General features: G+C 39.2%; 1 protein-coding gene across 1 annotated transcript; it reads left to right on the plus strand.

Moving 5' to 3' along the window:
• Positions 1 to 1,945: 1,945 nt before the first annotated feature.
• pcdh2ac (protocadherin 2 alpha c) lies at positions 1,946 to 27,940 on the plus strand. Its single transcript, XM_032576013.1, has 4 exons — positions 1,946 to 4,767; positions 6,167 to 6,225; positions 13,360 to 13,445; positions 23,684 to 27,940. The coding sequence occupies exons 1-4, from the start codon at positions 2,224 to 2,226 to the stop codon at positions 23,995 to 23,997; spliced, it is 3,003 nt and encodes a 1,000-aa protein (XP_032431904.1). The 5' UTR covers positions 1,946 to 2,223; the 3' UTR covers positions 23,998 to 27,940.

Here is a 27,940-nt window from a genome sequence, read left to right on the forward strand (position 1 = left end):
CACTATCGAGACACAACATCGCAATGATGTGTTTGCGCTCCTGCCTTGCACAATCCTCCACTGAACGGAAGTTTTGACGAGATCTGGAAAACTTCAAGGGGGTGGGAATACTTTTGAGATATACCCAACATGAGCTCATCGTCAGGTTTCTAAATGAGGCAATTAGGACTTCATGAGATCAGCCCCACGCCTCGTTTCCAACGCGGTTATGTGACCTGACAGCGTGAGGTCCGCTGCTGACAGTGATCCATGAGGAGGGAAGGTTGCGATTGTCAGGGCGATGCTGTCTTCCCCAAAACGCTCGCCATGCGGTACGCCGCCTTCGCCGCAGAAATAGCTGCCGGCGAAATAAACCGTCCTTACGACTCAAGCGAAGGAAGACAAAGGGACGACAAAAGGATGAGCTCAGTTCCCAAACATGTGTCTGCGTCTGCAGACGCTTCTTCTCTCGTTTCTGTAAGGAAAAAAAAAATTAAATAGGGGTGGGTAGGATGCAACTATAAAAATTCTAGCTGAATTTTGAGTTTATTGGCGCCACGTTTTTAATCCGGTGATTAGTGTTAATTTATAACCCAACTGGTGTCACTGGGAGCATGTGTGTGAAAGCGATTGGTGCAATCCTTCCAGTTCTTTCTCTTTCCTTCCTCTGCCTCATTCACTCTGTTTCTTTTTTTCTTTCTTTTTTTTTTTTTGGACTGGAGGTGTTGTTGATTGTAGCTCTGAGAACCAGCAATGGAGGGATGAGAGAGGAGAGAAATGGGTGTGGATGGAAGCTGCACCACCGCGGAGAGGAGGAGAGAGCCGGGGTCTGAGCGCGCGCGCCAGGGTGGGTTGCGCTCCTTCCAACGTCAAGTGGGCGTCAGTTAACCAAGCCACTTCCGCCTCTGTGCTGCGTCGGACTTTATGCTTTTTACAACAGTCTGGCGCTTTCACAAATTGTTAGAGAAACCCGTCTTATTGAGGAAATTAAAGGTGCCTAAACTCATAGAATATATAAATAAAGGTTTAAATAAGACTCGGAACTCCATCTGCTCATGGTCAAACGAGAAGAGATTTTTAATGCACATCTGCGGAACTAAAATATCCAAAACACATCGTTACAGTAATCCAAAATCTCTTGCCTTCTACTTCTGGTATCATTTTTTATAGAGTCCGAGCTCTACTGGTGTGTATTGGGAAGCCTCGACCAATGGCGTTGCTTTCCTCCATTTACGTAGTACATTTGGCTCCGTGTATTGGAAGTTCACGGAGAGACTTCTTATCTGCTCCGTTTCAAAAGTGCTATTAGTCAAATTGTTTGTTCTTTATCTGTCCAAACAGAGGTTCCTTCCCACGTCTTGAGCTCCGGCCCAGTTCCTTTGCTGGCGAGCAGGAGAAATGTCTGGAGCCAGAACTTTCTTGCACAACAGCAAGAAACTAACAACGTTCCTCTCTTTAATGATTGTTATTCCATGTCTTCTCCAAATCTGAATTCCTTCCTGACTTTTAGGTCAGATTGACCAAGTCCATTTGACACAATACATTTCTTTTAGGTTAAAACATATCTTAGTGCGAACCAACCAAACAACATCATTTTTAACTATTAATATAATTATATTCCTCTACTGTCTCCTGTTTTATCAACGCAACCCTATTAAATTGTCTTTTTGTTTGTTTTTTTTTTAGTTTGAAAATAATTGTTCGCCTTTATCTTATATCCCTACGGAAAAAAAACCTACGAAAAACCGAGTCCAAAGTGCATCTCAGTTCATGCATCGCCCATCTCACCTTGGCTTAGACTACAGACAGACTACTCCATCTCCACTCTTTGCTCCAGCAATAATAATAATAATAATAATAATAATAATAATAATAATAATAATAATAATAATAATAATAATAATATTTTACTTTGAAATCTAACTTTGTCGTTTCCGGTTTTGCACGTGCATGTTTGATCAATCTTGACGGTCTCACAGCTCCAGCGGCTGGGAAACACACCCGTCAGCAACGCGCATTGGAGAGAGGAGAAGAAAAAAAAAAAACGCATCACGGACAAAGGAAAAATATGGGTGCTCCGTGGAGCATCGATTTCAGCTGGGCAACGCGATGGATGAGCCGCTCCTGTTTCATTCACCGGGAGACCAATTAGCCCACCTTCATGAGGTGCTGGGATGCGAGATACTGCAAGCAAAAAAGGCGGAAGGGTGCGTTTAATCCGTCTGCGGATCCTGTGAGCTTGCCATGGCTGTGACGGGGACATGCAACTGGACAGGGAGGAATGTGCCTTTTTATTATTTCGTGCTGTTTTCCTTATTTTGTGGCCTTGGGTTTGGACAGCTGCGGTATTCGATCACAGAAGAACTGGAAAACGGAGCTCTGGTAGGTGATCTGGCGCACGATTTGGGGCTGGATATTCGAAGGCTCTCCACCCGAAAAATCAAGTTAACCTCCAACAGCGGGAAGCGCTACGTGATTGTCAATCCCAAAAATGGGAAACTGCTCGTCAATGACAGGATCGACAGAGAGGCGCTGTGCGATTTGTCTAGCACCTGCCTCATTAATCTGGAGGTGATGGTAGAAAACCCCACAGAGGTGCACCACGTCGAGGTGGAGATTGTGGATGCAAATGACAATGCGCCGCAGTTCCCCAGAGACGAGTATCAACTGGAAATAACAGAATCTGCTATGCCTGGTTCTCGTTACCCAATTGAAAACGCTCAAGATCCAGATATTGGGTCCAATTCTGTCCGCATGTATCAGCTCAGCACAAACGAGAATTTCGCGCTGGTATCAAACAAACCTTCAATCAACACAAAGCACATAGAGCTAGTGCTCAAAAAGCCCATTGATCGTGAGCAGACGCCTTACCACCAGTTAATTCTAAGTGCTGTAGATGGTGGAATACCTGAAAAAACAGGCATGGCCAAAATCAACATCCGGGTCCTGGACTCAAATGACAACGTTCCGGTGTTCGACAACTCGGTATACAAGGTGAAACTGTTAGAAAACTCCCCCAAAGATACTCTCGTGATAAAACTGAATGCGACTGACTTGGACGAAGGCACAAATGGAGAGGTTTATTACTCTTTCAGCAGCTACACTCCAGAGAGAGTCAGACAGATGTTCAGCATGGACACCAATACAGGTGAAATAAGAGTGAGGAGCAATGTTGACTATGAGGAGACCAACTCTTATGAGATGTACATCCAGGCAATGGATAAGGGCCCGGGTGCAGTTGCAGCCCACTGTAAGGTGGTTGTAGAGGTTGTGGATGTGAACGATAATGTCCCTCAGATAGTGCTGTCATCTCTCTCGAGCCCTGTGAGGGAGGACGCCCGTGCAGACACAGTAGTGGCCCTCATTAGTGTCACTGATCGAGACTCCGGCACTAACAAGCAGGTGACCTTAGAGATCCCAGCAGGCCTTCCATTCAAGATCAAGTCATTCAGAAACTACTACACCCTGGTTACCTCAGCCTTCCTGGACCGCGAGACCACTGATGCCTACAATGTCACTCTGAGTGCCACGGACGGAGGAAACCCTCCCTTGTCTTCCCAGAAGACCATACAGGTGGATGTGGCGGACGTAAATGACAACCCGCCACGCTTTGAGCAGACTTCATACACGGTATATGTGACTGAGAACAATGCCCATGGGGCCTCTTTGTGTACTGTGAAAGCTCAAGATGCAGACATCAAAGAGAACGCACGCATCACCTACACAGTGCTCAATGACAACAACCACGGCATTCCTGTCACCTCATATGTGTCTGTGAAGGCCGATACAGGGGAGGCTTATGCCCTGCGAGCCTTCGACTATGAGTCACTGAGAGAGTTTCATTTCCAGGTCAAAGCCCAAGATGGGGGCATTCCTCCGCTCAGCAGAGTTGCTACCGTCTACATCTATATAATGGATCAGAATGACCATGCTCCACTGATAGTCAGTCCTGCTGGCAATGGGACACGCTCCCTAGAGACGGTACAGAAGAATGCAGAGCCTGGTGCCTTAGTGACAAAAGTGGTGGCATATGATGCAGATGCTGGGCCGAATGCTTGGCTGGTCTACGTGATGGAGACTGCTACTGACCTGGACCTTTTCAAAGTGCATGAGCACACCGGAGAGATCCGGACCACTCGAAGGATCCTGGAGGACAACTCCACTTCTTTTGCTCTAACAGTTGTGGTGAAAGACCATGGTGAGCCAATTCTCTCCTCTACGGCCACCATCAATGTGGCAGTCATGGAGGTGGCACCGAAAGTGGCACCTGATACCAAGAAAGTCATGCGACCTCATACCACATGGTTTTTTTCAAATGTGACTCTTTACCTTATTGTGGCTTTGAGTGCCACAACATTTGTATTCCTGGTCACTGTGGTGGTGCTTGCCATTGTCCGCTGCCATGCCTACTGCTCACAGCCAGGTTCATGCTCCCCTTGCTGTGGGTCACAGAAGCCTCCTCCAGATGGCGGGAGCAGCAGTGTAAATGCAGGCGGGGGAGGAGGTGCAGGGGCCCCGGGACAGCCTAATAACAACGTTGTGCTTCGAAGAGACCTAAAAGTGGAACCTCATTACATAGAAGTGCGTGGGAATGGTTCCCTGACAAAAACGTACTGCTACAAGACCTGCTTGACCGCCACCTCTGGCAGTGACACCTTCATGTTCTACAACACGGGTCGGCCTATCAGCGGCACCTGGGGTAGTGGCGCTGACCGTTTCTTCACTAGTGGAAGTGGATTTGTAAGGAGACTGAGTATGCCTGATGCCTCACTTCAGATATGCCCAGAGGTGGGTCAGTTTATATTATATCAAATGTAATTGTACATATTAGGTTTGTGTTCTGTGTTTCCATGACGCTGCTCAATGAAAACAGGAAATGTTTGAGAGGCCAGTATGACTACCTTCAATGGGGCTGTGTTTTTCACCAGTAAGATGTCATTCCTGTATGCCAAGTTTGATCCTTCCCTGTAGACTTCATTGCTTTCATTCACCTCCCACTTTGTAATGTGCAATCACACAGCCATGCCGAGCTCAGCACTCATTCTGCATTAGTGTCACTCCTGATGCTTTGCAAGGGACCAGTGTTTTTCTTGATGATTCAGAGATTTGTGCTTCAGACTTTGAGGTTGACATAAAATCTACACCTTCAGAAAAAAAACAACAACAATGTTTTGCCTTTTATTAGTGTCTAACCATTTCTGAGTGTGACAGCTTGATGCAGTTATGGTGTAGTAGAGTTAAACACCCTGATCACGCTTCATAGAATTTTACCTGATTTGTACAGACGTGGGATATTAGAATCCACTACATTTAAAAGATTTAGCAGAGCCCTAAACAAGAGGCTCCATCTGAATTGAGCTGAGTCACATCCATTCACCAGATTTCTAATAAAACTGGCTTTAGCATTTTAATTTTACCAAAATATCTGGTCCGACTGATTGTAAGATAGACGTTTGTTGAAATTGCCCCAAATTTCCACTTAGCCCTTTTTCACTTCTGTAATTCTCATGTAATAAAATCAGTAAGTTGTTTATTAGATATAAATGTTTCAAAGTCAGCCTAAAATGTATGGGCGAGATGAACCAATAAATTCCCTTCACTGACCAACACGCAAACTACCTGCCACCTACACCAAGCATAGCAAACCGGTATTGGAATATTACCCAATAATGCCACGGAACGGAACTGTTTTGGCAATCAAGTTTCTTGCATTCTTGGTCTCAACTGCAAGGGACATCTTCTGGGATCTTCCAGCTTTCAGACCAGTTTCATCACTAGCAGACATATTAACTCGAGTTACACATAAACCCACACACACATCAGTGTAATAAAATGCATGAGCACTCAGGGACACGGCCAAACCCTTCCAGCTTCCACATTTGAACAAGATTAAGTAACGATCTGTCAAAAAAGCTGTCATATTGGCTTTGAGAGGCAAACATGTTTAAAATATGTGTGTATGTATGCTAACGTGTATGCTTGTGTGTGGACACAAGTGCAGCCTCCTACCACATCCTGACCTGGGATGTGCATCATAAATAATTGATGAAACCATGGCCCAGCCTGCCTCTGCACAGTATGAGATCAAATTAAACTCACTCTCAACCCTCCCTGTCTCTCTCTCCTTCTGTGTGTTCTTTCCATTTTTTGCTTCTCTTCTCTTCCCCTCTTTCTCTCAATCTCTCAGCCGAAGGCCCCGAATGCTGACTGGCGATACTCTGCGTCTTTGAGAGCAGGTGTGCAGAGGTAAGCATTTTTTTTCCCCCCCTCCAACTTTTTATGTTCTCTTCAGCTGTTACACCTATTTTGAGATTTTTATCATAGTCCCATTATTATGCAAGTGCATAGTTTGTGCAAGTGAACTTACGAATGCATTCTGAACATTCTCTCAAAAGAAGTTCAGCGATAATGACAAGGTATTTAGTTTGTAAATGTAAAAGCAAGAAATGTATGCAGGATGCAATGTTTGGTACTGAAGAACAACTGGTCTTTAGATACCAGATTGATGCATTAAAGATGATTATTACATTCCTTTATTAAGAATATAGGCAGGAACCTATCTCCGAACTGGCAATTTTGAGGTAAAGTGCAAAAAATAAATGCAACATTTACAGTCCTTTTAGATTCAGGTTCTACTTCAGTGAAGGCTTACAAAGAGTATTTTGCTAAGGTACTTCTTGAACATTTTCACATTTTTTACATTACAACTTCAATAGATTTTATTGAGATTTTAGGGGCTGGACCATCACTAAGTTGTGTATAATTGTAAACCAAAAGGAAAATTAAACAGGATGTTATTCAAAGATTATAAAAATCTGAAAATGTGGGATGCATTTCCAAATAGCCACCTGAATCACACAAAATTAAATCCAGTGTTCCCGATTAGCTTTAGAAGGCATGCAGTTACTATACAGAGCTCATTCGCGTGCAATTTAAATTCAGAAACAATGAAGTTGTTCTATGTAGGCATATGAAAGATTATTAGACAAGATCAATCAAAAACAGTCTCGAGGACACAGCAGATAGGTCAAGGATAAAGTTTAAAGCTTGGTTATGTTATAAAATAATATCCAAACCTTTGTCATGTCACATGGTTTCAAACCAAACAAAATGGTTGCCATCAAGGCCAGGCCAGGTGAGCATAAGAAAAACAATCAGTAGGAGCATGGTTACGTTTGAGGAACTTCAGTGATCCTGAGCTCAAGTGGAAGAACTGGTTTAACATGACAAATAATTAGACTTCCGGACACTTTATATAAAAAAGTGGTTTTTTATAAAAAGCTTTATAGAAAAATCAATTTAATGTAAAACCAACAAAATTGAAGGAAGAGCTGTTTTCAGTCTACTACAAGCAAGTTAGGGGGCGAGGCAAACATGTCAAGGAAGAAGCTCTCGACAGATGAGAAAAAGAAATTGAACTTTTTGATCGACATGCAAAGTGTTGTGTGTGGCAGGAAACAGTGTGCAAACTGAAGGCACCATTGTCTAAATGTGCAGTTGGCGGCACCATAACATGGGATATTTATTGATGAAGCACAGCAACCTAGTAGAGTTTAACGCTGACATTGAGCTACATGAAATACCCACTTTACTGTGCACACTTAATGGCAAAAGATAGTATTAGCAATATCATAATATTATTAGCACAAGCTACTTTTGAAAAAGCAACACAGTGTTGTACCCACAGAAGAAATCAAAGCAGAGTCCAATGGGGAGGTAATGCAGTGAAGCCAATAAGGAACAGGACATCATACACATTATTAAATGATGGAGGCCCCTTGTACTTAAAGCACTGAATGAATAAATCAAGTTATGAACTCAGAAATTACCTATGCGGAGCAGAGTGTGTTTGGCTGTGCTGAAATACTAAATTTGGATTTAAGCAACTGGGAATTGAGGTAGGAAATTACTCAAAGTATTTGTATAAAAGCATGAAAAATTTACTACATCGTCAAAAGCAATTCATTATCACCAGGAGAATGTTTTCTGCTCACTTTTGTAGCCAATAGATGGAAGTAATTTTCCAGAATATGCTTATAGTTTATTGTACAAAACAAAAAAATGTGGCCTTGTGTAAATAATTTCTGCAGCAGAAGGCCGCTTAGAGCTGAAGGGTTGGATCAGAGGGCTTAACCTCTCATAATTCATGAGTCAACTGGCCTAAATAATGAATAAATAAATAATAACATTGTAAGTAGAACAAAAACTATTCAGAAAAATCAAATGCATTGTTAAATCAAACTATACATACTTTTTTTTATTTTCTATTTATCCTTGTCATTTATGGCAATACTAAGCTGCAAAGAAAAATTAACTGAACAAAATGCTCTGTATGAAGGTACAAAATGGAAGTTGAAAGGAACATATTAGCATTACATAGGTATAGGTATAAAATTGTTATATGGAATGGTGCGAGGCCATTGGCAGCTGAAAGCTTTTTTAGAAGAAGAAAACATCCAAAAGGAGTTTTCTATCTTGGCATCTCAGTCCTAATGGGAGTAAAGGACTATCCAGGCCTCTCACATCACATTGTTTTTAATGTGCTTCCATTATGAACGGTGCCTCAGTATTGGGATCAGGGGTGTGGAATTCACTGTGTTCTGTTGCATCAAAACAGGCATATTTATTAAATTTTAAAACCAACTGATCTTCTGAGAATGGAATGAGTTCCCCGAAATTGTCATGTATTTATTACTTGATTGCAACTAACTAATCAGAAAGTGGGTCATGCTGTCTGTCTGAGGGAATCTCCGTCAATGCAGCCAACTAACCGTGATATTAAGTAATATTATTATTGGGCTATTGCTGTGATATTTGGGTTACAGTTGCAACAGCCTTTCATGTAGTTGAACTTTGCTGCAGAGTGTCTTATCTGACATTCACTTTATCAGTTCTGTGTTACAGTGTCACATGCATAGTAAGGCAATGTCAGAGCATTATTTTCATATTTTGTTGTGCCTTCCCACAAAACTGAACTAGAAGTCAGATAAGCCTTAGTGTCTCAGTGGTTTAAGTAACTGCATGGTGCCACAGCAACCTACCAATAATAGTTTATTGCTTTTGTTGATTCACCTAGGTTTAACTAACCAATATGGATATTCTAATTTTGAAGCTAAATTCTTTTTGGACACTTTCCTATTCAAACTGAAACAAATGCATAGCAGCATCATTTTGCTGCTCAGTTCCCCCGCCCCAGCTCCCCTTCCTCACTTTCAGTAACCGTTTCTGGGTACGCCTCAGAGTGTGTTTCAACCTCTGTCCTCGTCCGTCGGAGAAAACGGCTCCAACTGTGGATCCAGTAACCATCTTCCTCTGCAGTGTAGTACTATATAGGTCATCAACATTCAGAGTGTCGCTCCCCCTCCCACCGCCCCTTTCAGTCTTTACGCAGGAAGCATGAAGGACAAAATGAGCTGACGATGACCTTTCTCAGATTATGAGATGCACACATGCATCAATTTCTGCTTTAAAGCCTCCCCTCCATGCATATGTGTGCATCTCTCAGGGGGCAGTTTGAACTTATGTGAACTATGTCTTCTATTAAGTTCTCATAAGTCCTAATTACTAAATTAAATACATATTCCACACACGCTAACAAACAGAATATTAAAATTGCATTTAAACAGGACTGAATAAAGACTCTTGACACAATTTTTACTAGAACAGTTCACTCTTCAAAAAAAAAAAAAAAGTGATTTGAAATATTGAAACAACCAGAGTCGAATTTTAAAATGGTTAAAGTTCCATAGCAACATAAAATTAAGAGCTTCTCCATTTGGAAATGAGGACAGCTGGAACATCAGGAACTAATGAGTCTCCCTTCCACATCCCCACGCTTTGTGCAAAATTCTTCTAATTTCATGCTATCTGTGCTTACCACTGACTTGTCCCGTCATCTGCTCCATCTAAGGTTAATTTAATTGGCTATTAGTGTTAATTTTTTATGGCGAGCAGGAGATCAGAACGCGGACGCTGCCTTCAAACACGACATGGATTATCATAAATCATCTCTGCAATTTGCCGCTGCCGTCTCTTCAAATGACAACGCTTGTAACGTACGCAGACGCAGACGTGGCTCGCATTAACCCTTAGCCCCAACATGGACGCGGACGTGTCGCTCTGCACTCTGCATGTTGCTCCAACAGTACTGACCAACGGTCATACCTGTCAGTATGCATCCATACAACACTTATGGTTAATTATTTTATTTGTACATACATAGCAATGTATATACACACAATGGGTTTAAGTTTGGCGTAGTAGCTGAAGCTCCATAGCTCACTGTACTGATTGTCTACTTTAGATAAATTAATAAACAAATGTACTCAAGAAGAAACTCTAACAAAAAAGTTAGATTTGCTGTCGGAGGAGTAAAATAATCTGACTTCATGGTGAGACTTCATTGTTAGCACAGTTACCTTCTGGCAAAAACGTCCTGGGCGTCTTTCTGCATGGAGTTCATAATCATCAACTTGACAAGAAATAAAGGCTTGAAATATTTCACTGTACATGTAATATATCTGAGTGACAAAAAAAAACTACATTTTAATTTTAAACAACCTGTATATAGGTTGTTTTAATTTTAACATACAGTTATTGTTAGAGTTTTACCTGTGAGAACACATTCACTTTATCAGGTTCTAAAATTATTTATCTCATGCATGCAGAAATCACAAAAATAGATGGTATTATTTATCAAACAGTAGCAAAGTCTAATAAATAGATAATCAGGGAGTTTAAAAAAAAGTAACCCTTTGCCTTTTTCCGTAGGTTATAAAAAAATCAATAGTGACTGAGGATGCTATTGATTATTAGCAAGTGTGACCTGTTCTGTACAAGCAGGACTTACAATAATTAACTAGTCTGAAGCACTTTACTGTATGTTAACACAATGCCAAGTAGAAAAGACATCACTACTGACTGTAGAGAAGTCATTGCCCATCTACTTAGGAAGCTATTTTAGACATTTCCACCTACTTAAGGTCTGTCATTAAACAGTGAAATTGATTCTTCAGAAGTGCAAAATGCTTTTCTATTTTTACAACAGTAGACTTGTTAGCGCTTTGAGCCCCAAAGTTAGCCCTTATAGCAATACGATAAATCGGGGGAACAAAACAAAACAAATCTCCAAAACACAGAATTATACAAGAATTATATTGACCAGTCACTTTAGAAGCCTCACTCAATTGGTACATAGACCGTTTACTTTTTCCAGTGTTTCTAATGTCTAAATTCATTGTTTTACATATGCCGCATACAAGATAATCAATAAATGCACTTTTTATTTGACGTTGTCAAAAGAAAATGTTCAACTTCCATATTGGACAGTCTTGGTGAAAAACAAATGTCCCGAGAATGGACTTAAAAGTTTAAGTGCTTTCGCTGGAGCTTTCACAAACTCCCTAGCAAATCTGTTTTAGCAAGCATCAACAGTGGTTTGACTTTTATCTTCTTCTTTCCATTAGTGCACCCTGCTGTTCTTATGGAAATGTGTACAACTGGGTGTTGGTATAAGCATTAAATGCTCAGAGGAAAAGCTTTCTATTTGTGTAACACAGAGCCAGAAGGGAAGAAAAACCTAAGCTGACAAAAATACAACTATTTCCCAGTATATTAAAATATCATTAAAGAGCTGATTGATGTAATTCATTTGAAGCAAAGACAAATTGTGTATAATATAGATTCATTACACACGGCGTGAAATATTTGAAAGATTGTGGCTGCCGAGTGATGAAAACCAATAACTCAGTTTCTAATAAAATTTGAATATCGTCATATTCTGTAATTGAGAATGAATATTCCAATGAGTCTTGTTTTTCAGATTAAAAGTATCTTTTGAAAATAACAATCTTTCAGCAGGCTTAAGCATGCTCTTCGTTATGCCCAGATTTATGGATTTTTTTTCAATTCATCATTATGTAATATTCTAATCACAACTGTTGCATAGAGAAAATAATCATGGTAAAAAAGACGGCCTTAAAAAATCAATTTTAATTAAGTTATCTAATTTGTTTCACTTTGTAATTTACTGAAACAAACAAACTTTTCAGTAATGAACATGACTGTGATACTGTGCATCTTTTAGAAGATTGTGAAGTGAAACCCCATTCCCTGCAGTCCAGCCTCCAGGACACTGACTACAACTTGCTTTCCTTGATTGCACGATGACATCTAATTGTTGTGGTTCACTGTGTTTTATCAAGTCTGGAGTCAACATTGCCATCTACCAGGAAATTCTAGCATGTCATTCTTCTTTCTAGCCTGGTAAAACCCAGGCCCTTGTCGTACAATTTGCTTCATACAGGGTCTGGGTTCTCAGCTGTTGTGAAACGATTGTTTCCTGGAGGTGTGGACTTTGTTAAAGTTTTAAATTTTACGCAATTGCTGATGTTTGCTATGCTGTAAACAACCGTCCCTCACTGCAAAGGGAGAAGTGCCGATTAGAAGGATGTGCCTGTTAATGTTAATATTTGGAAGCGTGACGAACACCAACTGAACGGCTTCCTTTGTTTCCTCCGCTCCCATTGCTAAAACTACAGGCTGACTCTTCTCTACAACAGCGCAGAAAATCAACGTCATTGTTCACAACTTCTCTTTCTGTTCGCTGATTGGCTCAGTCAAAAATCGACCAGAGACAATCCAAGTCAAAGCAAGACAGCACACTGTGCTGGAAGCGAGAATTATTTTCAAGCGGAATTACACAGGGAGGGAACGGCCAGGCTAGCTTGTTTCTGCTGACCGGCTTTTTGGAAATGCTGACTCAGTTTTCCAGCAACCCGACTTGGCACCTGTCCACAGTGCTGAAATGACCAATATCTAATGTTAGTATAGTATAATGTTCATGATGTCACTGTGCCTGACTAGCCCGCATTGACCTCAACCTAAACACTATAGAGAATCTATGGCTCACACTAAAGACGGCGATAATAGACACCAGCCTAATAAACAACCTGGGCTTCCTGAACGCCACTAGCTGATCTCTTCTATTCTGCCTCATGCAAAATGATTCCTGACCAAGAACTGAGTGGATATATTGTGCAGTGCTGCACATGAGCCTTACTTTTTCCCCTAACCATACATTTATGTATTCAAAGTCCTTTTATAACCATATCATGGGATATTTGTATTGTCTAAGAAACTAAGTTTAGAGTTTGCGTTTTCTCAATTAACTTTTGGAACATATCACTCTGTATGTAATCTATCTGTATAGAAAATAAGTTTCATTTTCTGAATTCATTTCTGAAATAAATGTAATGATTTTACAATATGTTCATTTACTGTAGACCCGTGTAGATCAAAATCAGTGTGTTACGGAAACACACACACAAAAAAAAATCAAATTTGTCAAATGATTGTTTGGATGTTTGATCTGTCTTCTAGTTCTGTCCACATGGAGGAGTCTTCGGTGATGCAGGGTGCCCAAGGGATGCTGGTGCAGAACTGGCCTACTGTATCCAGTGCTGCAGGTGAGTGGCAGCACTGCAGTAATCAGAAGGCGATGTAAAGCAGGACTTAACGTGAGGTAATCTCTGCTGCAAGTCTGGGAGAAAAGAAAAGAACAACAACAAAAAGACATATTCAACATATTTCAACAACCTGAATCTAAGATTCTAAGAGGTGTTTAGGTAAACACATCTTTAATTTAAAATATTGTAATGCTTCATTTAGAAAAGAAAAAAAACATTCTTGCAGATTTAGCGGATAAATATCCAAGAAAAAACATCACTAATTTGACAAAAAAAAAAGCTTCAAACTCCTGCAAATATAAACAAGTAAAGAAAGCATGAAACTTTACAAATTGGGTTTTATTAATTTCTTGGATTAACAGGCCATAGTTACTGTGATAAGCTTTCGATCTCGAAGGCAAGCTACCAGCTTAATCAAGCATTATACACACATGAAGGAATGGTTCTTTTTATCTAACTCTGAGCATTTATATGGATGAGTGAACGCTCCAAAATGTCAGTCTTCTTTTTTAATAACCTTTATCTAGGGCAACACTACAGGGAAAAACAGCGGCTCCATAAAACTTGCAACACAAACGATACCACGTCCTTAAACAGGAATATGTTCAGCTGTGAATTTGCTCTAATGTCTAAAATTAAACTTTGCTTTGATTTTACGGGTTATTTGACAGAATTATTGATTGGATGTCTGCATCAACTGGAAGTCCAAGCTGATGTTGATGCAAATCTTAGATGAGATGCCAAATGCTCGAGGTGCTCATGGAGAGCCACAGATAAACAACAGATTCCTCCCTTAAAAGCAGCCGGCAGCATGGTGAGCTGCTGCTGAACAAATGCACTTATTTTCAGCTGGAAATCCCTTGTCAACACTGAAGATACATTTCAACTTTAAGGAGTAGTGGAGGATCTTTGGAGTGAGGTTCTGCATCTTACAGTGTTACAGTGTTAAACAAATGTTAATATCAGACAAAGATAGCCACTAACTGCAAAGAAAGATGAAGTGTTCAGGACAAAAAAAAGCTGTCCAAACCAATGTGGAAGCCTCATTTCCCATCTTTTTTTCTAGCCACACCCAGACCTGGTTACAGTCTGACTTGTAGAATCATGGATTCATTCATGTTGAACCTGTCTGACAATATGAAGTATGCTAAACAATCTAAAAATAGAAAAATTAAAAAAAAAAAATAACACATCCTACTACAAACCAATCCAGGAGTTATTAACCATTCACCCATCTTGGTTTTCTAGGAGTTATTTAGTGGAGAAAAGTACAAATGTATGTACAGTAAGTCTTCATCAGTCGGAAAGTGGAAGCGGACCAGTTGAAACGAAATATCAACATTGTTGTCCAACAAACTTCTGACCAATTAGACAACACTTTGCACAGAGTGTTGTACCAATTTCAGCACTTTGCATGAAATATGCTGGGGCCTTAAGTCCGGTGGGAGTATCTTTTCTCCTGTGTGATCCTTGGGAAAATATGCCGTCTGGATGCATGCACTAACAAGCTCGAAATCTTGGTCAATAAAGTGAACTGTCGAGCTTAAGTATAACTCCGAGGTTCTGCTTGACCACAATTCAAAACTCACTAACTATGGTGCACTGTGTGGACACACACTCCTCACGTTGGTCTCCTCCCGTGAGGAGACCAACAGTTCTAGATGAAGCCGCCCTGCATTCGATTGCCAGCCTGGTTTCTTTGCTGCCCGTCTTCCCTCTTTTATCTCTGCCTCTGGTGCAACAAGGGCAAACTACTTTTCTTTTTACAGGCAAAGACATTTGGCCCCAGAATCGACCTGCAGAGTGTTGCATCATTTGCAGAACCGTATGCCTTTGAGCTAATGACTAAGACCATCTGGTACTACTACAAGATGTTGAAAGTGGCAAAGAAATGACTGGAATATGTTTGTGAATTGTTGCAATGCTGCAAAGTGCTCCCTTCCCTTCAGCTGAGCTTCCATTCATTGATTTTCTGTCCGGCTGCAGGAACTTGAACAGGCTTGGAGACTTCAAGGTGAAAGGTAGCATGACAGTCAGTGACAGATGGTTTCTTCCTCCCTGTCAGTAGCTATACGTATATATATATATATATATATATATATATATATATATATTATTTATTTATTTATTTATTTTTTAAGAATCTGGAATATTGTGTTTTGTTGATAATATTTCAGCTTGCTTTGTTGAATTTGGCAATATTTTTAGAGCTTAGCCAATGACATACTTTTAGCAGAGGTTCAGACTTTTTTTGTGACACATTTTCATCTTCTGTAGTGGCTACAATACCATATCTACAGTTAATCTTTTGCAATGATGAACTTGTCCAGCGTGCCGCTGTGCACCAAAGTGCAGCATCCCTTAAACTCACATTTTATATAAGCGATCCTTGGCTCAGATGAGGGAGACATTTGTTTCATGCCAGAGGGAGAGGCAAGCTCTTATCAAATATCGGGGGTGAAAGAGACAGAGATCCATTAATAGCAGTTTCGAAAGAGAAAGAGCAAAGGAGGCGTATGAGGGGGGGAAAAAAGGAAAATGCGAGGTGCGGGGGGATGGAGGAAGAGAAAGGTTAAGAGGATTGTCAGGTTCCTGCAGTGGTGTTGTTGCTAGGTAACGGCATGTGACTTGTTGCCTGGCAACGCACTGTCTAACTGAGAGATTGCTGCAGCAGCCGCACCCACCATCAGTGGGGAGCGGGTGAAGGCAGTTTCCATCGCAACCGGGTGTATCTCTGAATGGAATTTTTGCAGACAGGAGTGGGAGCAGAACGAGGAAGAAAACTCAGCCAGTGTGATATTAGGCGGAAAGAATGGGAAGTTGAGATGATTCTCTGTGGAGAACCAGGGCTTATTTAGGTCTGTCTTGCCTTGGATACGTACGAAGCGCGTTCCCATTCATGCATGACCTCTTGAGGGATTCACTTGAAAATAGAGCTGTGTCAAGACTGAAATTAAAGTACCCTATTATTATTTTTTTTTAATATGTAGGACATCAGGTTAGGTGAAATGAGGCTTCTTACATCCTCTTCAGGTGTCATGGCAACATCCTCACAAGGAGCTGTGCTTGACCTGCTTACCAGCAGTTACACAATAATCCATTTCAGCTCATCATATGCTGAAATAGGCTTATCTCTGGAAATTTTCTAGATGTGTCAGGGAAGCAGCAGCACGGAAGGCACAAATGTCGTCATAATTGTACCAATCTGGAGCATGACCTGCTCACACACACATACGCACACGCACACACACACATGGACACGGATGAATAGCTCTGATTATTATCAATATCCTAATTAACAATGTCCGGGATGAGGATTTGTCATCGCAACCCGAGAAGCTCTAGGATCTCCCAAGGTCCTGCAACAATACTTGATTAGAGCTGCAGTGCTGTGTAAGAATTTGGAACCACCCCTCTAGTTCTGATAGCGCGCACTTCCAAGGAGCCAGACTTTCTTGGAATCTTTGGAAGTGGTCCTATGCAAAAGTTACGCTGGCTTTCTGAAAGTCTTTGTAGGACTCTCTTAAAAATTAGATTTTCAAGAGATTTGATTTGATTTATTTAAGAAAATAAGCAATAAGTAGGACAGAGAAAACATGTGCATACATAACCAAGAACAAAATAATTTGTTTACCACTATTTTTCGGTTTAATAAGGAGTAGGAGAAATTGAAAACTTATTTACCTCAATTTAATGGAATACGTTACTTACCGACTCAATTTTAAAAAATTTGTAATTAAAACCATGTTAAAACCATTCATTTACTGATTGAACATACTGTGCTCAATATACTGAGTCAACAAATAAATTAGATTACATAGACAAAATGGTCACAAACTAATTCATAACAAGACAAGAAAATCTACAGATAATTTCCAGTCTTATATATGACCTTCTTAACATGACCATTCTTTATTTTTTTATTTTTTATCCTGACTATTTACTTGTTGAAGCGTAGAAAAGAGCATAAACATCAATAGATTATCCAGTGTTGTTTCAGCACTAAGCAGTTAACTTAGCTGAACCCATTTTAAATTGCATTTCTGGCTTCTGTGTTGATGGATCAAAATTCAGCACAGAAAAGTGCCATCTGGTTATAGTCTATCATGAAATATGCTCTTGACAGAGCGTTTTTGGTGATAACCTTATTTTTCAGCTTAATAGTTATCCCTTCCACCCTGGCAATCCAGCAAAATCCTACCTGGCTGATAACAAACGTTCCCCAAAGGACAAGTTTAAGGATTAATCTCCTGCCTGTGCCAAGACCCACATGTGGGGGGAAATGTCAGAATCCTGCACACAAAGTGGAGTTTGCCAAACTGAAGCTTGTTTCTAATTTTTTTATTTTATTTTTTTTTGCCTTGATTTTATTTTCCTTTTTGTTTTTCCATGTCTTACTAAGTCACAGCTGCTCATGTGGCGCTGCTCATATTTACTGTCAAACCTGATCTGGCAAGAGCATGATCTATTTTATATTGTGAAAAAATTGCATGAAAGCCGACATTTTACTTGGGTATATTTAGAAATAAAGTGCTTTTCGTTTTGCTTTGTGTTGGAAAAATGCTCATTCATTATCATCATTTTATGTTATCTACTTAGAATCAATTGCATTTATCGATTAGATTTATCATTCATTCATTTATTGCCATTGAAATTGGTTTCAGAATAACGTGACATATTGACGTTGAAGAGAAACATGCATATCATAGTATGTGGAGTTCGTAAGTTCTTTTCGTGTACTGAGACGAAGGGTTTTCGAGATAAAGAGGCATTTGTTCCATCTTTGGGGGGTTTGGAGAAACAGAAAACCATCCTTCAGGCATGTGTTATGAGGAATTTTATATAAAATAAGTAATATTCTTTGTTAAAGAGTGCTTTTGACCTGCCAACTGTCCACTCACTGCATTTGCAAGTATAGATAAATGTCTAAAAGAGACCCTTTGATCCTTGTGATTTCTGTGTTTTGATTTTCACTGGTGACTCAATTATTGGAGCTAAAATTTGCTGTTGAAATAAATGTGAGGGAAGCTTACTTTTAAGTTGATTACAGCTCTTAGAAACCTCTAATTAATAATCCATGAATTTTTGTTTCCCTGTATTATGAATATGACAGACCCATTTGTTTTAGCCAGTGGCCACGCAGAGTGAGCAGAATGGTTAGGAAGATCAAAAATCATCTCAGAAACTTGCTTTTCATCCTCATAACAACCCTCAGTGGCAATCTCAGTCTTTTCTAACTTAACAATTTAAACATAGAGATTACTAAATTTGGCATTTAACCAGCATTGTGTAGTTTGGTTAGATGAGACAGAGAACAAAACAATCTAGTGAAACTAGAGATTATTATGTGCAAACGCAACACTTTCTTATTCTACAAATAAGAATAAGACCTACAAATTAGTACCAATCGGTACCAAAATATCGTGCTACCAACCTTATTTTTGGTCTACATTTTTCAGTGTGCTACTATAATAAAAGACAAATGTGCTTTAACAGTGTTTACAAATTTTTACCACTTGTACTTTGTGGATGAAAGCATATGTATAATTGTCCACCCAAATACACTACTCTCATTTTTATCTATTGTAAATTATATCCTCGTGCTAATGAATAATCCCCATGACATCAGAAAAGATTTAAGCCAAGAAAATCTACTGTAGTGTAACAAAAGACTGACAATAAACTGCATAAAACATTTACATGTTTCATCGACATTACTGGTTTCAGAGAGGAAAATTATTTAGTCAATTGATTATTGAGCTAAAATATGTAAGCTTAAATATAAAAAGCATACTGCAGCTCCAGTGACAGACTTTTCAGAGGCTGTGAATTCATCAGCAGATTTTTATGCAACACCTGCACTGAGTGTAATATTTGGCACTATCATAGAGAAATTGAAATTATCATAGTGCGTCAAAAGTAAATGCTAAGTTTCTACCTTCATTCACTTGAGAGTGAGAACTATTGCATGTTGAAAGACATAATGTAGATAATTTGCGCTAGATTATTCTGTGCAGCAAACTGACGTGTTGCAATAAAGTAATATGTAAAACAGAAAAGTAACCAATGTTTGTACCTCCACTAAAATGCATTAAATATTAAACTTGTAGTAATAATTATCATCACATTAAAGCTGCCAGTTGTTTTCAACTGCTTATCCTGTAGAATTATAATATATTTTTGCTTTTTCTGCTCTGCATAGTATAATTAAAGAGTAAGTATAACAAGCTGACATTAGCTCATTAATTAGTCAAGCTATCTGCTCACATAGCAAACCTGCAGTGGCTTTCTATACCTTATGAACTGCAAAGTAGGAAATATTAGCAGTTTAGGTCAGCAGCCCAACTCTACACATATCTTTTTTTTTTAATTACAATTACCTTCTGGTATTTTATAGATCGTAATCTGATGTTTATTTTAATAATGTTTGTGATCATCCACAGATGTAATCTGTTTCTGCTAACCATGGATATCATTTAAATAGGACTTCCAAACGCCGCTGTGTTTTGCTGGGTTTAATACCCAGATTAAGTGCAGACGAACAGACCATGCTCTCAAATTTCATAATCCTCAGAAACAGACATCATTAAGGCATTACGGCAATGAGTCTGCTTATAATGACATGAGACATGTAATGGTTGATCCATCAAATTACCTCAATCACGCTGTTAACATGCTTATTTTTACTTTAAAGTAAAAATGTACTTTTATTTGAAAAATTTTACTTTTAAGTGTTTTTCTTGCAAAAACACAAGACAAATGTGATTTAAAAATTAACCGGTATATGTAAATGAACCTTTTTTTTCTATTTTTATGTCTTCTCATTTTCTTGCAATTCATTTAATGCCTTGAAATATATATTTGTTGTCTCTTTTTCTTCCTTGTGGTGCAGCCACATTGCATTGCTATGTTGCTACATCATACAATAACTCTTCCCCTCTCTTAATCTGGAAACATCAATTGCTTCCATCATTGCATTTTAGGGAGCGATATAATCAGTTTGCAGTGAGTTGTGGCTCAATATCTTGCCACAGGTCTCGCTTTTCATTGAATGGATAAACGTGGCAGTTACGCAGGGCTATCTATTGACTTGTGCAATCATGTCCATATCGGCCGCTCTTTTTGTAGCCAGCGCATGATATTCCTCCTGTTGCTGAGGCGATTTAATGCGAGAACATGCACACGGTTGTAGCAGATTTCTTTAAAAATAGTGTTTGTCCTGGAGGGACGGTGGCTAAAACAATTGCAGCACTCCAGCAATGTCATAAATAGCCTACAAAGGAACGGGAAAAAAAAAAACGAAGAAGCTTTTTGCAATGGCTCATGTTTGATCTAAATAAAATCCAGATTGAAAGTAGGTCAGCACTGAGGGAACTGGTGTGGGCCTGAGAGCACCATGTCTGCAAAACCCGCCCACCCCCATCCCTTCTGACTGCCTCGCTCTCATGCGTTCTCTCTCTTTTCATCTTATCTAATAACCCCTTTGTATTTCACTCTGAAAAGTCTGACCTTTTGACTCCAACAGGTATATTTTATTGGGGTTTTTTTTATTATTATTTGTTTCCTTCAAAATAGGATTTTGTTTTTCTTGGCTTGCCAGCTGGGTTCGTTTCTTTTTTGCATTAGAGGCTGTGAATCCCTGTCTCTGGCCTCCTACGTGGTGGGATTATGTAGCTGGCATCATCTAAACACAAAAACCAATCACGCTGGCACATTAAAAAGCTCTCTGGGTTATTACCTTGCCTTACCTTGCTTTTAGTCATCTGGGTCAAATTACAGTTCTAAAAATAATCACTCACTGCTGTGACTTCTTACAAACTGTAGTTCAAGTAATAAAACTTAGTAAATAAATTAAATAGAGCCGATTTCAAGGTCGTCATAAAACCCCCCGCCCCACCCAAAAAAGTTAAAATGTGTCTTTGAGGTTTCATAAATCACAAAATGTATCTTACAAAACTATATTCTGTGTAACAATATTCTATTCATGCATGGTCAGTAAGTACTCTAAGGACAAAATGTAGTTACCAAATATAACACTGCTAGCACCTAATGATCAATTAGTTGTGGTATTCTGTTTATAAAGCCCATTCATATATTGTCTGTCACTCTGTTGTTGTTGTTTTTTTTTTTTTAATAAATCTTAAATCTCCAAAATGCTGCTACACAAACAACTGTCGTGGAAAGACCTTCAATATTTAAATAAGTGTCGCTGCTTCAAACCAAAGTCTTTTACAACTTAGTCATCAGATGAGCAGGGCTAATTTATCACTTTCTTTCTTCATTCAAAGTTGGCCTCTCAAACATAGAAACAACTAGTTGTCAGATTTAAAGAACTCAAATAGTACGGCCCTATTTCACCAGACAAAGTTGTGTGCTGATAGCCACCCGAGAGCACTTTTTGAGATAGACTTGACCTAAATATGATGACTTATTAATATTGTAAGACTGTATGCCATGGGATTTTGCTTCAAGCTTATAAATGGATAAAGTGTTGTTTCTATTGAGGTGAGAGGGCACTGTGAACTCGATGAACTCTTCCAAAGAGCTGGTGCTAAATTTCCAGTAAACTCTCTACACCTAGACTGACCATCTATCTCCAGCTCCATGAAAATGACCTCAAGATACATGAATTTGTCCACATAGGGCAAAGACTGGACACCAACACGAAGGGAGAATGTACACGTCAGTTTTAATTGATTACTATCAGTACTTTTTTAGTACAACTTTAACTCTCAACTCAGCCACTGCCTTGTTTCCTGTGATTGTGACAAAAGCACTAAGTTGTTAAAAGAAAAAAAACTATGTGGTTAATTTGGGTTTTTTTTTTATGAAGCTAAAAGAATGGAAAGTGGGAGATAGTGAGATATTTCCGCTTCTTGAGTCTGAAAGTTGAAAATGCTTCAAAATATCACACTGACAAATCAAAAAGGTTTTAAGCTGGATGATTATTTGTTTTAGTTATTTTTTTTAGTTTTTTATTTATTCAAGGACAAAAATATGGTTGAAATCAGACAAGTCTTAAAGAATAACTTGAATATGATAAAGACACGTCGTCAGATCTTAGCTTACATTGATTTCCCACCAGCTGCCTCTGTTTTAACAATGGTTATCTTGAAGTATGATTATACATTCCAACATAAGAAAATGCACAATATTCCATTCATGAGATTGAGGAAATTTTTCTTTTTACAGTATTTTGGGGGTAAACTGTTAATGCATTTTGCCGTCTAGAAAATGCAGGTTTCAAAAGATACCAAGTTTTAAATATCTATAAAATAACAACTAAACAGCTATAGGTATGCAGCCATACCAACAAAAATAACATAAGTAGCCAAGTAATGTTTACCAGTTTGTGCAGTCTTCATTATCTGACACGGTAATACATCCAGACGAAAACTCAAGAACTGCTTATTGTTTTACTCCCAAAACAAGAGTCTAAAATATTAATAAAGGTTGTCAAGCCTAAAGCACTCACCTTCACATGCAGGAGCCATAAATATTACCTTGGACCATAAGAGTAACTTGAAAGTGTTTTACGAGACATACCGCACTTTTACAAGAAATATTGTGCTGCAAAAATTTCCTAAGATTATTCTATACCCTTTCTATTAACCAAAACAGAACAGCCTCTAAGGCCTCTAAAAATAATAGCTCTAGCTCTCAAAACACAGACAGAGTAAAGCAAGGATTCAGAATATAATGTAGGTGGAAGCTGCTAAGAGCACAATTCAGCAACTTCTGGACAAACCACTTCTCTCCTAATTCAACACTTGCTAACAGTTGCCATCACAGTGTCGCTGTTCAAAACACTTGGTCTTAAATCGCTGGAATTTGTAGCTTGTCGAAAAAACTTGAAAATGATAAAATATTAACTAATTACTCAGAAGGTCAGTCTTTGAGACGATTGTCACAACAACTATCTCAAGGCTAGCTTAAAGTGTGAGGGGAAAACAAGCTTGGCTTTCTAATTGAAGGTTATTATATGAAAAATGGGAATTACATTTGTATTTATTTTATCATTTAATTTTAGGATATGGTTTGCGTTTTTCTGAATCTTCTGCCCATTAGCTGGAAACTATTCGTAACATAAAGCATCGTATTTATTGTGGTGACATGTTTCATGAACTTTCACACATAGATGTCCAGCAGATTTCATTGATAAAACAGGCAGTTCAATGCTTCTCACATTTAACATCTTTCATTTTTATTATATTTTTTTGTTTTGTTTTGTTTTTTAGATGGAGAGGGCGGTGGGGAACTCTCTCCCCCGGTGGGTGCTGGAGTCAACAGCAATAGCTGGCACTTCCGATACGGTGCTGGACAAGGCTATATCCCTCCTCAGCCTCTGAAACCTGGAGAGATTCCACCCGAGGCCTTCATCATCCCCGGATCTCCAGCCATCATCTCCATCCGCCATGACCCGGGCCCTGTGGATGACAAGGGTGACTTCATAAGCTTCGGCAAGAAGGACGAGGCCAAGAAGAAGAAGAAGAAGAAGAAAGACAAGAAGGACAAAAAGGATAAGGGAAAGGATGACAGCGGGGATGATTAGAGGAGAAGGAGGTGACCAAAAAGCAGAGCTACCAGTTAATCTACCGTACCAGTTTCAGAGCCAGAAAAATAAACCAAATGCACAATATAACCAAGGGGTCTCCTTTGTGCCATGTTTGCATAGACCTTGTACAGTAGCCAAAGGCTCCTTTGATCAGCCTTGGCTCTCACATTAACCGAACAACAAATATTCCTAATCCAAAGGCTGGACCAAATTGAAACGAAAACCAATTTATTCATTAGCGTAGCCTTCCTGAGATTTACCATCCACTCCCCCAAGCCGCTATCTGCTTTGTACATTTGACAACAGAAATGCGCCATAGATGGTGCTCTATTTGTATCCGACCACTGTCGGCTGAAGCAGTTGATGTCAACGTCTCTGGCACTCTTATTTCTTGCTAAGCCAATGTGAAGTGAAAGCCAAACGGAAACTAACAAAACAATTGAAGTAGAAGCTTTCCTCTTCAGTATTACAGAGGGCTTATAGGAATTCAGAACATGAAGTCTTTTGTAAAAAAGAGAAAAAAAAGCAAACAGTTCTAATATTTCCTATGTATCTTTCATGAGATGAGCACCTTTGAGAGTATGAGGTGGATGAGAGTAGCTGGAGCACGCTTTGACAGAGCTGTGTCTTAATGGAACAGCACATTGGACGGGCTGAAGACCTGCACTGGATTGCACTAGCTGTCCTGCAAGTTTGTCCCCAGGTTAGTTTATAAGTAAACGGCTTCATAACTCCTAGTTCATTTGGAATTAGTAAGTTATTGAAATTGATTGTACAAAGTTAGTTTTATGAGTATTTTGTCAGCAATAGCAATATGTTGCTATGGTAATTGTTAAAACAGATATGCGACTAGACTGATGGGGAAATAGTATAATGGTTAAAAGATAATAGAACTGGTTTTGTCCATTCTCTGCCAATTATTCTTTGCTAACAATTTTCCAAAGCTGCTGTGATTTTTATCCTGTTTGTTTTATTTATGTGTTTTCTTCTTTGGACTGTTCTATAACTTAAACATGCTTAATCTCAAATTTCCTGGAAGTGAGCAGAGCTTATTGCCTTAAATTTATTTACAGTTAATAAAAATATTTTTTTTCTATCAAGCATATGCTAAATGAACTATAGTCTGAAAATGAATAAAATCAGGGATTAATCGGTATACCTCCAATCCCTAGGTGGCAGCACAGTGCTCCCAATACATTATGGAATGTGTGGTATAGGCATCGACTGGCACTAATAGGATACATATGCCACCTTGGTGGCATTAAGGCTGAAATTTATTTCAGGTGAATTTTTTGCTACAAGGGGTTGAGCGTTTTTCACGTTTTGTTACATAAACATTTTTCCCCTGTTGTATTTTTAACAAGTCTAAACATAGACAAGCTACTTTACAGATACTTACAGTCAGCATTTCAAGCTAATTTATTTTTTTTTTAAGTTTGGCTTAAACACAGCATCTTACGCTAATTGTCAACACAATAATATTTTGCCAGATTCATAGGAAAAATAAACTAAATGTTGACCTTTAGCTGGTTGAGTGAAAGATAATCTGTAGAAAATGGACAGAAACATAGAAATGCACACCTAAGGGTTTTTGCTAAATTGCTAATGCAAAAATGTGCTGTTTGCAAACAAAAAAGGGAAAAATGCTACTTTACTGTTCGTGAGTGCAGTTGTGTGATTATGTATCAGTTGCACTTGCTTTATTGCTTGCCTAATTATATAGTTGTTCCATAGGGTAACGCTGAATCAGACTGTTGTGGTATTGCTTGTCAAGTGGGAATTGGAAATAACTAGGGAACCTACATGCAGCTTATGCAGACGGCCTCCAAACTATCCTCTTAAAACATGGCAAGGCTCAATATGGTCTTAATAATACACCCACTCAAACTAAAATTCAGACTCTTCTTGCCTCACACATAGAAAAAACAACAACAAACACTGTCTACCAAACAGGACACATAAAAGAAAAACCAAGCTCAGATCAAGAACCCACACTACTTCCTGGAAGCTAAAGAACTGAAGGCCAGTGCTTAATAAAAGAGTGTATTATATGGCTGAGAAGCAGAAAGGTTGCTTGTCGCTTCATTTCTGTTCAATCCCTCCGCCTCTGTCTTTGAATGTTAAGTAGTTGTTCTTCAAGCTCTGCACCACTGCCTCAACTGCTTCAGTGCTTGTAGGATTTGCTTGCCCCCGCTGCCTGTTTCCTCCCTCGACTCCTCACATCTACATGGTTTGGCCTCTTCCGAGTCGCCCTCCTTCAGTGAACTGTGCAGTTGTAACAGCGTATAACATTTGTGTATATTCATATAGCCACACATAGCAACGCAGGAATACAGCGCAACACACTCGCATTTACTATCCCTTCCCTTGGGTTCGGGTTCAGCTCAAAGCGAGCTTGGGCGCTTCTGCTGGTGACTCTCACCTTCTGACTGTTCATTGTTGGCAGCTCTGTCTCCTCTTTCATGGGTTCCTAAGCTTGGCATAGTGAAGACGCCTGATAGGTTAGCAGGACCTCAGATTATGCTCTTCTTAATGTGATGGAGAGGCAAAAAGAGGAGACGGAGGGGAGCAAAAAGCCTTGGTCCAGTGCAACGGAAAGCAAAATCACTGGGCTACTTTTGTGCGAGTAAAGACATTGGAGTTCCTCGATAAGAGCTGATCAACTTGGGTTGACTCAAATCACTTACAAAGAGGGTGAAGCACAGTTCATCGCTAATGGAAATGGACTAAGGTTTTGATTCAATTAGAGATGGGTTGGGAGTTGGGGGAAGGGGTTCAAACTAGCTGGGGGTGAAAGTGTTTGTTGTGCAGTCATTGGTGATCATTTAAAAAGAAAAAAAAAACAGAAAAAGAAAGAAATTCTGCTATTATTCCTACTGTTGTTATTATTGCTTTATTGCTTTTGCTGAAACAAGGTTGCCCGGAAGTGCCATGTCAAGTACCAAACTTGAGCGGTGAAATGTGAACCACTGTTGGCCAGACTGTTCGAAGCAGTAGGCATCAGGACAAAAATGATTAAAAGCGCCAGAAAATTTCACCTCAGTGTTCCTTTCTTTAGACCATCGTATTGCCAATCACCATTGGGGTATGTACGTAGGTGCTGCTATATGGCCCGATCCCTCCCATTCTCCCTGATTCCTGCCCCCTCTGCGACTTTCTGCAGACATACTTCTGTGCTGTCAGATCACCAAGTGGCTGTTTGCATGTTGTAAGCAAAGGAAACAGATTCTATATAGATACTATATATACATAGATATGTTTTTTTTTTCTTCTCCAATGTGTATTGGAATACATATAGTTCCGATACTAGAAAATACACCCATGTTGAAAGTCTCGCATTCATCCATCCAAGTAAACACGTCTACTTCATAAAGACACACTATTGCGAACAGTAAATTGTGGAAAAACCTAAAAGAATCACATTTTTATCCTGCTGAAAACAACTTCAATCTACTAGACAAACACGATGCTGTTGTGTTATATTATGAAAGGCCTTTTTTTTAATGTTTTTACCCGTACGATTTTCATAGCTAAGAAAATCAATTCTTAAACCCGTGTTGAGCTTTGTAATGATCAAACAAACACTGATGTGAAATAGAACCATTTACTCATCCTGCATATCTGTCTGTTGCTCAGTAAAAAAAAAAAAAAAGTGAAAAAAAGAAAAAAAAAATGTATATAAAAACATAAAATGTTGTAAAAAATAACGATAAAATTGATGTATTCTCTGCTTGTGTATAGTGAATGTTCCTCAGTCGCTGGGTGCGGGAGCTGTGACTGGCTCCAACCGGTCCACTGTGTCCGTACAGATCTGTTCATGACTTTTTTGTACACCTGCTAATCATTGTTACAGTGATAATAGTGGTTCTTATGATTTCATCAATCTGGTAATGTGTTTTGTTAAGAAGTCACAAATAAAGTTTTTTTCTTACATATCTTA

This window comes from Xiphophorus hellerii, chromosome 11 (assembly GCF_003331165.1).
Source record: "Xiphophorus hellerii strain 12219 chromosome 11, Xiphophorus_hellerii-4.1, whole genome shotgun sequence".
Classification (NCBI taxonomy): domain Eukaryota; kingdom Metazoa; phylum Chordata; class Actinopteri; order Cyprinodontiformes; family Poeciliidae; genus Xiphophorus; species Xiphophorus hellerii.